The 13,972-nt window shown below is 38.0% G+C and overlaps 3 protein-coding genes across 3 annotated transcripts; 1 reads left to right on the plus strand and 2 right to left on the minus strand.

Annotated features, from left to right (window-relative positions):
• Window positions 1–908: 908 nt before the first annotated feature.
• On the minus strand, window positions 909–4,074 carry LOC134075823 (interferon alpha-1-like). The gene is given in 6 exon segments (XM_062530883.1): window positions 909–1,001; window positions 1,217–1,280; window positions 1,337–1,533; window positions 1,857–1,940; window positions 2,034–2,115; window positions 4,067–4,074. Coding segments are annotated over 6 exon segments (528 nt in total).
• Window positions 4,075–7,985: 3,911 nt separating this feature from the next.
• Window positions 7,986–9,123, minus strand: LOC134075824 (interferon alpha-1/13-like). The gene is made up of 5 exons (XM_062530884.1): window positions 8,998–9,123; window positions 8,810–8,890; window positions 8,574–8,723; window positions 8,387–8,488; window positions 7,986–8,265 (listed from the first exon to the last, which is right to left on the minus strand). The coding sequence occupies exons 1-5, from the start codon at window positions 9,121–9,123 to the stop codon at window positions 8,188–8,190; spliced, it is 537 nt and encodes a 178-aa protein (XP_062386868.1). The 3' UTR covers window positions 7,986–8,187.
• Window positions 9,124–10,310: 1,187 nt separating this feature from the next.
• Window positions 10,311–11,216, plus strand: LOC134075825 (interferon alpha-1-like). Its single transcript, XM_062530885.1, has 5 exons — window positions 10,311–10,445; window positions 10,535–10,621; window positions 10,707–10,847; window positions 10,936–11,034; window positions 11,127–11,216. Exons 1-5 carry the CDS (start codon window positions 10,311–10,313, stop codon window positions 11,214–11,216), a joined length of 552 nt encoding a protein of 183 aa, XP_062386869.1.
• The last annotated feature ends 2,756 nt before the right edge of the window (window positions 11,217–13,972 follow it).

A 13,972-nucleotide genomic window follows, 5' to 3' on the forward strand; every position in this document is an offset into this window, starting at 1 on the left:
TGTGATTTCACTGTTAAAAATGCGGTCGCTGTAGTTTAAAAACTGGAAACTATAACAAAGGGTCAGCCTGTCCCGTAAACACAAATTAAAGTCTCTGTGGAATTTCTCTGGCAATACTGGATTTTTTATTCCCATGATATTTAAGATCTAATCATCATCATCATCATCATCAGAAAAAGAAGGCTTAAAATGTGTCACTTAGTGTAATGAATCTACAAGTTTCACTTTTTGAAATTAATTATGGAAAATATCTAGGCCTAACTTCTCTATGATATTCAGATTTTTTAAATGCATCTGTTCTATGTCTATTTAATCTATCAATAATTGGCAGCTATTTTGAGGCTATGTAGGCCATATGAGCTATAAAAATATAAACTGATTTTCAATGTTTATTGATGTCATCTTAAGGCCCTAAGTCGCTTTGGACAAAAGCATCCACTAAGAACCATAAACATAAACATAAACACGCAATGTTTACACTGTCTGATTGGTGTTACTGTATAATCGCTTATAGGTTTTCATTCAAAACGAGGGCATTTTTAAGTGACCATAGTATATCCTACCTTATATGTATGCGTACATAATGTTTTATTGTGATACAGCACACCTGTGGTGGAACTCTCCATGGTGCTGATGCTTTTATGGTATGGCATTAGCCTTAGGCTGATGTATCTCTCCCTTGGCATAAGGCTGCTTTATCATTCATAAAGTAGGCTATACGCAGAAGACATGATTTATTATAGAAAACTTTATTTCAATCTCACAATAAATATAAATATGTTGAGGAAACATCATAAATAAACAAACAGACAAATGCATAAATAAATAAATAAATAAATAAATAAATACATACATAAATTAATTCATTAATAAATAAATAATCTCAATTTCTCTCTTTCTTTTTTGAATTATTTCTTTTTGCTCTCCAGAAAAGCATGGAACTGAACAAGGTTGTAGTGAACTTCATCCCTAACAATCTCCCATGCACACATGCTGAATTCCTGAAAGACAAAATGTGAGACAAACTTCAGCTGAAACCAACACTTCAAGGGCCAACCATCAACTAACAAGGCAAAGAAGTAAAAGCATAGGGTGAAGTCCGTCAATTTGGACACATTTTGGTAGATCACAAAAAAAAAAACCTTTGGAATTGGGAAGAGTATCACAAGTGGTACTACTGTTTTAACTTCTTCTGACAACAAAAATCCGGTCTTACCTTCTCTGTAAGAATGGAATGAAGTTTCTCAAAATATGACTTCAGAGCTGGGCTGGCATGTTGGCTCTTATTTCCCACCTGCAGAAAATAATACACTTGTTTCCATATTCGTGCAGGTACAAAGACATCTGAAACACTATTGTCTACCGTTTTAGACTTACGCATCCTCTCAGTTTCTCGATCTGACGGTGTAAGATGTTCCGAAACAGTTCCAGCTGGTCAGGATTCCACGTGGACTCAACTTTGCTCAGGTCTTTCTGGAAGATTTCATTAGTATATCCGAGGACCTCCAGCGCAAGTCTGGCAACATCTTCGTTCTGTTAAAACATCAGTGTAGGCCTGAGTAAAGGCTATTGATTCTATGAGGCGCCCCCTCAGTGAAAGTTTAGCAGACATATAACAGCCTTCAACACTGGATCTCGATAGGCTTATGAACATGTTACTTGAACCTGAATCGGAAGAGGAATAGCTGCCTATGAAAAAAAACAATAGGCCCATCGAGTTTTAACATTGTTAGCCTAGGCACATCTGTTGTGCCATGGTTGTCACAAAACCATGGGCTACTTTGTGTTAGGCCTATGTGAAGGAAAAGCCACATTGCTTTAAAAGAAGGCCGAAGCAGGAGTATCCCCAACCTTACCTGTGCCTCCGTGTACGCCTCCGCTGGGAAAAGACGCGGCCCTTCTCCCTTTTCTTTTAAGCATGCCAAAGGAAAGTTACCGCCCTGCATGAGATGACATTTTCATGTTTAAGTTACTTGATACATGAATGTTGCAAAAAAGGAAAATGATATGCACCATCTGATTATTATTCTCACCATCTTTGTCAGAAGCAGCACGCTCTCTTCGTTCTTACTGCCAAGCTGAAATTGCGTCCACCTGCACCCTTCCGACATAACACTGTCGCCGAAGAACACAATAAAACAGAACAGAAAAAAACTCGTAGGAGTCATTTTTAAGTGACCTAAGAACTCAAACTAAGAACGTCAAATTGATCTTTGATGTGTCAAGTTGAACTGAAGAATTCGCCATACCTCTAAGACTTTTAAAGATGCCCATTTCTTTCGCTTTCTACGTTGTGGCGACTGTGGTAGGGCTGACACCATTTCTATTTCATTTCCTTAAGAGCTGTGGCTTAGCTTACAATTGTAAATATAAACGGAAATCTACCACTGGGGTATATTGTTTCCTATTAGCCTACTAGGCTTAGCCTACTAGCCTAGGTTACAACTACAACAAATCTGGACATTTGAGATGTTAAGCCATGTGTAGATAATAGGCCTATGGGCCCTTGCTCACAGTGGACATCAGTTTTGCGTTGGTTTTTAATAATAATATTTTTATTTTAAAAAAAAAAGTGAATGTGTTGCCATTCATGTAGAAAACCATTGGCCTTGCACTATAGAGGGCATGTAAGTCTCAGATGTTTTGATTAGGATACGATACAAATGTTCAAATCAAGATCATATCCATGGTCTTCAAAAAGTGACGAGAATATGTGTTCCAAAATGATGCACCTGACGCATTCGTTGTCCTCATTTAAAACGGCTTTCAGGTAGGCTAGGCTACTGTAGGTGAGAGAATTGTCATTAGGCCTATATGCCTAATAGGTCTATTTTATGGTGGTAATTACGAAATTGTAGCTACTCAGTGAGTCCCTGAGATATAGGCTACAGCACCGTGTTTTATTACATTATAGCCTACGTTTTGTATAGGCTATTATTTTTATTTTGCGTAAATATTGGTTGTTAACCAATCTCATATGCCATTATGTTACATCATTTTTATGAATGGCGGTTTCAGAAAAAGGAAATGACGCTGACACTGGGCACTTTCTATTTTTCATCTAAAAAAACATCAGTCGACTCTTGCGGGGAATCCCAAAGAAGTGAAGAAAATGGTCGTTGACTCGAAACTTCAGTGTAAATGCAGTGATCATTAAGGTGACGACATCGATGGTAAATGAATGAGTTTGGGGATAATGCTAGTTTACTAGACTAAATCTTTTCATACCAAAAGCTCATATGAACTATGGCGGCTATCCGTTTGTTCCCTTTGCTTTATATTCAGAGCAATGAGCTCACAAACACCCTCAGTGTGGTTTTTTCCCATACTCACAAAACAAATTAGTATATGTTCACAATATATTTTGACATACAGTATACATGTATGTATCTTGAATATTCCAAATTGTCCCAAAACATATTTTTGACACTTAAAATACATTCACATTTATTTTTTCTGCATGCCCATTTATGTAGGCTACATAGAGGCTATATTTTTGTTCTGTATGCCCATACACAACAAAAATATATATATATTTGAAACATATTTACATACTAGGCTATATCATATCACAATGTAGGCTATATTTTTAAAATATCTGTAGGCCTAGGCTAAATATTCGAAATTGGCCCACAAATATATATTTTTACACTAAAAAAATAAATATTTTAAATACATAAAAAAAAATCTGTATGGGTTAGATTTGGATGGTTATGCATTACGAATACGAATACGAATACGAAAACTTTATTGTCCACAGATTGTGAAAATTTGCCTTCGGTTTCACCAATACAGTACAGGGATACATGAAAGACAGGACATTACAAACAGTACATAACATAATTCCACAGCATTTGTGGAAGTTGGTCTCTAATTTGGAAAAGCTCATCACTCTCACTTTGGCTAGTAAAACTGAAGATGTTGTGACTTTCCCTTTCATAGCCTACCGGTCAGTAAACTTCTATGGTAAGATCTATTGGGCAAGTCCCTCTATTGAACAGTATTTTATGTGGAGGTTTGCCCACACTCTGCTGGGAATGAAAATGTAATGCTGACATCAACTCACCTGTTCATCTTTCGACAAGTTTAACTGATATAGATCTACTGTAAGTGAAGAGAACTTACAGGTCTGTCACCCAGACTATAGTCATAAAATAAAGGAACACTTGAACTGAGAGAAGTTGTAGTGACAGAAAATGTTTATTAAATCCATGAGTAAACCATGTTGGTAAAAGTGATAAAAGACAGCATTGCCAAAACTTTAATAACATGTTGATAGTGTAAGGCAGCCTTTGGTCAGTGCACTTAATATCTTTACTTTAGAAATGGACAGTGTGCATGGAATGGACTTTTTTGTGAGAATGGATGCTTTTAGAAAAGTTGTTTAAAGCACAGGCCAACAGAAGTAGGCCTACTTACATATCCCTTACTTACCATTACTTACACTAGTGGTTAAAAAGAAATTTAACCTGTTGAGGAGTGAATTATTTTCCAAGTTCCTTCTAGAATTCAATGCAAAGAATCTATAGTTCGCTGAAAGATCACTGAATCACTGAAAGATGTGGAAGCTACTGATATTAAAGTGTATTACATGTAAAGTGTACAAGGTGAGGGTGCCTGAAGTGAATATTTGGACAGAGAGATTACTTATGTCTGCATGTCTGAATAGTGTATTTCCCCCCCTAATTATAACCTTTAAGAAGACAATAGGCAACAACTCTGTTCCTTGCTGAACTGATTACAAATACCTGTAACTAGAATCATGAAATAATGACACATCAAACAGAAATTTGCTTGAGTTAGGAGTACCTATCTTGAATATATTTGGGACTTTGTAGGCTAACTGTTCTTTAGCTTGACTTTAGAAGAGGAAGGAGAAGGCCTATGCTATGCACATTTGTATTGTTTATTTTAGTTAACCTTGGTGACCTTGTTACTATGTGTGAGTCATAAATTGTCATGATTAGATGTGTTTAGAGGTGTGGTAAGACTTCCCTGAGGGCTCAAAAGTTGGCAAGCACGTATGTGTGTCATTCGACACCACTCTTTCTCGCTCACCCCTGGTGGAGTGCTCACTTCCTCTGCCAATCAGCTGTCTCGCCAGCATTATTTATAGTATTTGGATTGGTCTGACTCTAAGATGAGCTGCATCTGTATTGTTGTCTAGTCGTCTCACTTGTGAAAACCTTTGAAAATTGGACTGAATCAAAAGAACCCAAAGATTCTTTGTAGTCTCAGTCTGATACGTAAGGAATAATCAACGACGCGCCGTGCGTTTATAGGAAAATAATGCATGTTCGAAGTGGTAATAAGGTCATCTCTGGTGGTATACATAGATATATAAACCTTTACATATCTATGGGGGTATAAGTAAGGGATAATCAACGACGCGCCGTGCGTTTATAGGAAAATAATGCACGTTCGAAGTGGTAATAAGGACCTGACGCCGCACATTCACATTGGCGAATTAATATTCAAGTGTAATTGGTAGTTGATTTACTTCGCTCTATTAGGTGAAGATTCTTGGACTTCATATGTTAACTACGGATTTAAAAGCTGTAGCAACTCAACTAATAGTTGTAAATGTTTTTATTTATGTCAACAGTGCACCAGTAAATGTTCCTGCATCCAACACGATCAATACTTTCAGCCTTGTACAAGATTAAGCTGCTGTGGATGGTCCTCTACCAACATGGCACCAACAAATAATCACAACAACAGACATGACAACAACAGTATATAGTCTTTACTGTCACTGAGACTGCCTATGTGTTTTATTTCAAGATTGCATTTCAGTTAGGATTGATATATGATCTCTTTAAGTATATGTGGACTGAGGCTGTGGCATTCTGTGAAGAAGCTTTTTTACAGTGATGTGAAAACAAAGCCAAGAGCGACTTGTTTTAATGAATGCTGCTTACTGAACTCAGATATTGAGGTTGTCTAAACTGACATTATGATTTTGAGTTACAAGTAGTTAAGTTTGCTGTTATGACACGAGCTGTATACACAGTTATGTTCAGCTTTAAATGAATGATCTTTTCTGCATGGAAATTTTGAGGCAATCAGTTTTCTAATTTTTGTTTTAACCGAAGTCACCAAATTACATTTTACAGTGTAATAGCTGTTGTCAGTAGTTTTGATTTTGGGAAATGGAGATCCTTAAGACACCATTTCTATCTATTTACTGTATGTCTTTGTCTATTACACATCCAACTCAGCAGACAAACATTTGCATGTCTATAGCCAAGAAATGCTACGTGCAGCACATTCATCATCCCAAATTATTATCCCAAACGTGTGTGACTAAGACATATGTGTCCAGGGTATGATTCAACTGGAGCTCATAACAGGACAAAAGGTGATTAACATCCCTCTCTCACCCCTCATCCCATCCCAGAGACCAACTGACACAAATAACAGGTTTGTCTTGATATAGGGCACTTGTATTGCCCCTGTAGGGCATAAACAATTCAGAGGGTGAGTCATTCTGTTTACACTTGGATCGCTTTCGAGCAGTTACATAAATTTGCGTCTGTGTCTATCGTCTATCTGACTGTCTTCCGGCATGAGGTTCTGTGGTTTACAGTATATTCAAATTCCTGTGTGACCTTCACTCTACCTTGTGATTGTGGACACAAGGGATGCCTCGGTGCGGCAGCCTGAGAAGCAGCCTCACGAAGGTTTGTGAGTCGGAACTCAAAGGAGAAACCAGTTAGGATGTGAAATGTTATAGGGAAGAAACCAGTGGTTAACCAAAAGCAGCTGAATAATGCCAGACCTGCATGTTTTGAAGAGGTAACAGCTTATGAGGATGCCATTCAGTTCTTTCCTTTTATCAGACAGAGGAGACTTCCCTGATGCATGATTTCAGTGATTTAATTAAAACAGGCCTAGTTACATTAATAAGTGAATCAGTTAGCAACTTTAACAACTGATAATTGAAGCATTGTTTTTCCAGTATTGGTGTAGTTGGTACAATATGTTTAGCTTGCAGGTAGTTACAACATGTTGCCCTTAAACATGATTGAGTCTGTGGCACTTTTCAGGAATGTCCATTCAGGGCATGTTTCACTGAACTATTGTTGTTTCTCTGAAAGTAGGCTATTGTGGTTTTAAAGCTTGATGTACAACAAGCTTATCCACACAGTAACTTTTTTCTTTTCAGCTGCCCTCACATAGACGAGGTTAATTACAACAATTATTTCCCTTTAATTAGAGTTCAAGTGATGATGAACTGCATTTATATTTTAAATAATGTTTATTACACGGCTCTCAGAAAGTTCCCTTCACATGAATGGGCATTAAATCTATATAATTACTGCGCAAAGTATAATGACCGCTGTCAATGGCTTCAAGTGATGATGAGCTGCATTCATGCTTTAAATTATTTTCAGCAATTGAACACAACGACAAAGATTTTGTGCACATTGTAGAGGAAGATGAAACCTCCTAATGCAAGGGCTGTATGGCTTCATTCTCAAAAGAATACAATGCCATGGGACTCTTGTAAGAGGTTTACCTCTGAGTTAACTTTTGTCACTAAACCACTCTCCTCCCTACCCCCCAGGCGTTGAAATGAATGTTAATGTTTATGTTTGCATGGAATTTAGAAAATGTGAGCGTTTTAAACAGGTTGTCTTTCTTTTGCTGTCACTGAATATACTCCCATTTGATATGTCTACTGCTGTACTGTAGGCCTATATAAATAATTGCTACACAGGGCTAACAGAGAGCTGGTGTAACCAAGCAACAACATGTTTTGTCTTGTTCTGCAGTTGCCAAATATTTCAGTTTGATCAACAATAGACGCTTAATAGTCTACGCATTGACAGAGTTGATAGTAGGCCTACTCATGTTGTGGCATTTCTCAAGTTTCAGTCTTTCACAAAAGTCAACACGAGTAAAAGCAATAGGCTATCCAATGGGTTTAGCCTATAATTTCGATTTTTCTTTTGAATTTGGAAAAACTCAACTAAGAAGTATTCTTTGAAAACAGCTTTTACTAAAACAACAATAATTTAGGACATACGCCTCATGGCAATAAATAAGTAAATACAGTATCATATGTACAAATAAATAAACACGTCATCAAGTTGATTACACTGGCGGAAAGGTGAGCAGTGGGATGATAAACTGTTTCATCTACGACGATAACTCTCATGTCTTTTAGTGCAGAACATGTGATCAGAGAAGCCGCAGAATGAACCCAAGCGTCCGCAAGATCTCCTTTCTCGCGACCTCCCACGCGCAGACGCTGAATTCCTGGAGGCACAACAAAGGTGGGAGAATATCAGGCTCCAAAAATGTACACATAGCCTAGTTGATTCAGTTCATCAATTGGATTTTTGTAACAGGCTTTATTTATAAATACGATATAACCTACCTTTTGTTGGAGGTTGTCTGATATGTCTTTAAAATATGCATCCAGTGCGATTTTTCTGTCAGTAAAGTCATCCTCTTGTATCGGCTGAGATTTGTTTAAAACCTTGAATAACAATAAAGTTGTTTATTATGGATGATTATGGATGATGTTATTGTTGATGTAATGTGAAATGTTTGCTGCCACTTACACACTCGCTCTCCTCGACCAGTCGGTATACTATGTTACGGAAACCATCGAGTTTCCTTTGATCCCAAATGAGTGGCATAGTGTCATTCTCAAACACAATGTCGATGTGTCTGAGCACTTCATGAGTAGCTTTCTCCATGCCAACGTTTACCTGCGGCGAAAATAAATGTTGTAATGGTTCTTCTAGTCGTATATAATCTTGTTTATGTGCACCAAATGGATAAAAACTGTCCTCACCTGTGCAGTCCTGTTGAAAGCAGAAGCAGGGAATGTCAGCTGAACGTTGTGATCAAGGCACTCCAATGGAAAACGCCCTCCCTGAAACAGACCAACCATACAGGCACACGTTTAAACGCACTCAATTAGTATCATTCATATCACTTATGGCAAGGTATACGGGATCTTTTGAATGTCTATTAGCCTACCATGTTCTCAAGAAGGTCATGTACTGTCTTGATCAGTGCCCCTTGTAACCGACAAGTAACGGGCACTGTGTAGACATGGGCAGCGCACAGGATAATACCCAGCAGAGCGAAGGTTTGAGGTGCCATTCTGTCAGTAGCTCTCCAAAGCGAAGGCTGCAACCGAAGTGACTTCTATTAATAACTTCTTCAGTGATTCATTCAAACAAATCTTCAATTTTTTTCACGATTAAGATGTAGTTGAGGTTATCGAAGGTGGTGCGTCCTTACCTGTTTTCAGTAGGTAGTCGTAAAGGTAGGCTGGTTTGTGGTTGTGTATGTCCTAGACCCATGTTCTGAATTTAAGTCTCCTGGGTCAATAGATGTATGAAAAGTGAACCTTCGGTGCGCATGAAGGAGTCTGGAAACCACAGGAGAATGTTTCCGAACTCAAATGTCACTGTTCCGCTTTTGTGGCCTCCTCAGCGGCTACGGTGGTGGTGCGGCAAAGACCCCAAAAGCCAAAAAAAAAAAGATGACCGCAAAAATTACAGCTGGGTGCAACTTGTGATTTATAAAGTCTATAGATGGAATTTAAACTGTCTCTACAGGTTTATCAACAAGTTTATTCATCTTCTGTATAACCTACGTGGGCTAATAATGGATTAATTTTAGGACAGCTTCAGGACATTTCATGACCCAGACTGAAGAGCAGCAGGTGATCATTATTACAAAAATCACCTATATAGATCACCTATATACCTCATATATCACATATATACCTCATACATTCTAGGCCTATGTAAAATAAGGATGTCTATAGACGATTTGGCAATGCACAGTTTGCTTAATAAGGGAACACAAATTAAAATAGAAAACTATAAAGGAGCAAATAAGTCTACCAGTGGCATCAATTTTACACACAATATAGCCTAAGGTATTTAATAAAGTATGGGAGAGAGGGAAAGTTGGGAAACACTTTGAAACAAACCATTTTCAAAATGGAAAAACAGCGCCAAATGGAAAATGCTCAGGATGTCCAGCTGCGTTTTAGAAAAGTTTCCCTGATTTAATTCGTATGTTTGATAAACGGTGTCCTCCCTCTTTCACTTCTTATTCGAATCCTTCTATAAAACCACATTGGTGGAGATGGGGGACAAACCACAAGAAGATCGACTGAATCTACAACTACGGAATCAGCAGGTATGGCCACGCAGAACCGTGATAAAAAAATGAAAAAAAGCTAGGCTTATAAGCTATTACATTTCTGAAATGTGCAGTGGTAGTATGATAAGTGTGTTCCTTTTCAGTTGAAACGTCGTTGACCTACAAACAGAATGGCACTTCAGAGCATCAGAGCATGGTTGACAGTCATGTTATGCTTTGTGCATATCAATGCCGTACCCATTACGCCTACATGCGGACTTCAGAGAAGATTGATGGACCAATCTCACAGCCTTCTGGAAAGCATGGTAAATTAAAGTGAAGCCCATGAGCAAGGCTTTAATGTATTCAGTGGGCCAATCAGGCAGTGACGATGTCATTCCGCTTTATTTCGCAGGGTGGTCGGTTTCCTGTGGAGTGTCTTGATCACTATGTTAAGATTACGCTCCCATCATCTGCATTTAACACCTCTGAGGCTACAGACGTAAGTGAACTACTTGAAATAGCCTATTTTTTGTAGGTACAGTGGATACAGTAACTCAATACCAGCATGTCTTCCCAATTTACAGAATGCTGGTGCAGAGAAGATGGCTTATGAAACTCTCAAATTAATCGACACTTTGTTTGCGAATGACTCTATGCCGACCAGCTGGAACAACCTGGAGGATTTTCAGAGTTTAATTTATCGTCAGATTGAGGAAAGCAGATGTGTGAGTGAAACAGACGAGACAGTGATTACAAAAACAATTAATTTGAAGTGTTTTCTTTAATCTGAATGTTATATTTCCTCTTAAACAGATTATGAGCAAAACGCAATCGTCCCTGAATGATTTCCAGGATAGAAATACTGCACTGAAAACGTTCTTTGACAAAATAGCAAACATTTTGAAAGAGAAGGTGAGCACCAAGAAACGTTCAGCAATATTCTCTTCTTTGTCGCATAATAGCCTATAGGCTATAGTATCAATAATTATTATGTTTCTTTCCAGGAATCCAGTATTTGTGCGTGGGAGGTGGTTCGACAACAGATATTATCCACACTCAGATTTATTCTCCAGAGCTCCGACTACCTTTTATAGGCCAAAAGCTGTGTTAACATGTTTTGTTGTGCCTATTTTCCCTTATTTATTTTATTTATTTAACTTGTTTATTATTCATGTATGTATGTATTTATTTATTTATTTATTTGTTATTGTACACAATCCCTCTCTCCTTCCCTCTATCTATCTATCGATCTATCTATCTATATAATGATCTATGTATTAGGTCTATTTTTGCACTGTAACTTGATAAGCCTAGCTGTAATTTGATTGATAGGCCATCTATATTTGTTTTAAATTATTTGAAACACCTATGTCAAAATTGTATTTATTCAAAGTATTTTTGCAAATGAAATAAATATGCAAAATATATGTTGTTTCGTTTTGCCTTTGATGTCGCCTATGTAGATCCTATTTCAGAACGTTGACTTTGTGCAGACAGCCGACATTTTGGAAATCGCAAATCTTTGCAGGGACCAGAGCCTCGCGATCGGTTTTTTCCTCACCCCCGTCATCTTTGCGCTTTACTCTGCATTGACACTATGCTGAATAAAAACGCGAAAATAAATTCAACCTTTGGTGAAAAGCGGACAATGATCCCTCAAAAAAATATTGTTCTTTACCAAATCACACGTGCCACAATGCAGGCCTATGGGCTATAGGCTACCGAATTACTGCATGACGCAAGTTGGGGAACCATTAGCCTACAATATATCAATGGTAGTTTCAGTTTCGATTTCCGCTTTCAATTTCGATTTCCACTTTCAGTTTCCACTTAGCCTACCTTATTGAGCGCATTGAATGCTCCTTTCCTTACCAGAGTGCAAGCCCATCTGAAGCTATATAAACTACACTTTATTATTATTAGTAGTATTATTAGCCAAGTATTATTTTAGAACTAGGCCTATTAGTCGTCATGTCCTGACAAGTTTTCACGAAAAGACACATACAAGTCTCCAATATAGCCTACCTTTCAGAGGAACTAATCACCTGGCAAAGGTGACAGTTGCACATCTGATTATTCTGTCATTGAGTTTTATTAGGAAGCCGAGCTAAAGAATCAGGACCTGCCACATCAAAATAGGTTACACGTTTTTGCATTAGACACGTACATTTTCACTTCTAAGTCTTTATTTAGGATTGTTCTCCTCCTTGAATATAAACATTGACATCATTGACTTGTTGAGCCATTTGGAAAGGTGTGTTTTAGAAGTATAGCGTGCATTAAAAGCATTAGTATAGTACCCGTTCAAACATATTCAATTTCCTGTATAAGCCCGTATAGCTAAATTACATGCATATTCCTGCTAAGCTTTAATAATGAATGCTGTATCTGAATACTATAATATTTCATTAGCCTATAATTAGCCTAATGTGTGCCGAGTAACACTCGTCATTCAATGCAGTGCAGTTGTTACCGTTCTCTAACATAATAAGGGGAATATGGGTGCCTCAGTCCAAACAGCTGATTGACTGGCTCACCTCTTCAGCCAGGCAGATTAGCTAATTAGTGAAATCACCTGCTTTACATGTATGCACAGGTAGAGTCAATAGTTGGATTTAAACTGTCTGAAACCGGGTTGCCCGTCTCTGATAAGTAAGTGTGACAGACTACTAATAGGTCGCATTTGGTAGCCTATAATTTAGAAGATTGTTTAGGCCTAAAGGGCTAATCTGAAATGTAGCCCTCGGTCAACACTGTATTTACCAATGGTAGCCTCCCCCAAGTTGTCCCTCCATTCCCCACTTTGGAGTGCCCACAACCTGACCCCATCACTTCAGCTGATATCGTTAAAGTTATTCTTCAACTGTCGTTTCCACATAACAAAACATGTTTTCAAGCAAAAATACCTGTTACAAATGTTATTTATCAAATATAGGCCTATAATTATAATATTTATTGTCGCATTGTTATTCCACGTTATTTACCATCTTGGCACCTGAATATGATTTTTTAATTATAGGCAGCATGCATATCAGGGAACTTGTAGACATGTTCATTCGAATATTGAACCCAGTCAATCCAAAACTTTATCCAAAATGTTATGAGACTTTTATTGTATTTATATCGGCTATAGCCTTACGTTTTAACAGGCTCAATTGATACATACTCGTTATTGCGATGCAATTTGTTTCCGAAATGCTGCTGTTTCTTGGATGGGGTTGAACGATAAATTGTTGCGGCTGAGTCACAACTTTACCTGTCACAACTTTCAGTTTTTGTCTACGAGATTCCACTGAAGGGCTCTTGAGGGAAGTCCCTGAAATGGCCAGCAGGCACGCAGAGGTGACGAAATGCATTTCTCTGCACGTCACTGATGCCCGAGAAGTCGTTTGTTTATACTGTCACGGAACTACTTCATTGCACGTGTTCATTCCATCCTTCATCCTCGGTCCTCAGCGCTTTGCCTTCTGATTTTATGATTAGAGAGTTCAAGCACGTTAATGCGCTGTGAATTTCATGTCTGACTGTCTCCCAGGCACAGAAGCTGTAGCTCTGAAACATAAATATCTAGACATTGATTAATTGTACCAACACTGAGTTGCATATAATTTGAATTACTGCTTTTAATTTCTATCAATCAGCCTACCTTTTGTTTCAGAAGGTGTTTCAGTTGTTTAAAATAGTGTTTCGTTTTATGAAGCCCACCACAGTGCAATGCTTCCAGACTCGCATGAAGGTGTCCTTCCGCTAGCTATAGTGAAAACCAGAGATGACTGTGGTGGCATGTGCAGGAAAGGCGGTTTTACGGAGCTTAGTGGGATGCATGTTAACTGGGGATAAACAATTAGCA

The sequence above is a fragment of the Sardina pilchardus genome, chromosome 3, assembly GCF_963854185.1.
Source record: "Sardina pilchardus chromosome 3, fSarPil1.1, whole genome shotgun sequence".
NCBI lineage: Eukaryota > Metazoa > Chordata > Actinopteri > Clupeiformes > Clupeidae > Sardina > Sardina pilchardus.

Excerpts from the sequence above, each read along its gene's own strand:
- LOC134075825 (XM_062530885.1), top strand. The coding sequence starts at position 10,311 with ATGGCACTTCAGAGCATCAGAGCATGGTTGACAGTCATGTTATGCTTT. Across the intron at positions 10,622-10,706 it reads ACACCTCTGAGGCTACAGAC|AATGCTGGTGCAGAGAAGAT; the intron begins GTAAGTGAACTA and ends CCCAATTTACAG. Across the intron at positions 11,035-11,126 it reads CAAACATTTTGAAAGAGAAG|GAATCCAGTATTTGTGCGTG; the intron begins GTGAGCACCAAG and ends GTTTCTTTCCAG.
- LOC134075824 (XM_062530884.1), bottom strand. The coding sequence starts at position 9,123 with ATGGCACCTCAAACCTTCGCTCTGCTGGGTATTATCCTGTGCGCTGCC. Across the intron at positions 8,724-8,809 it reads CTTTCAACAGGACTGCACAG|GTAAACGTTGGCATGGAGAA; the intron begins GTGAGGACAGTT and ends TTTTCGCCGCAG. Across the intron at positions 8,266-8,386 it reads CAGACAACCTCCAACAAAAG|GAATTCAGCGTCTGCGCGTG; the intron begins GTAGGTTATATC and ends TTGTGCCTCCAG.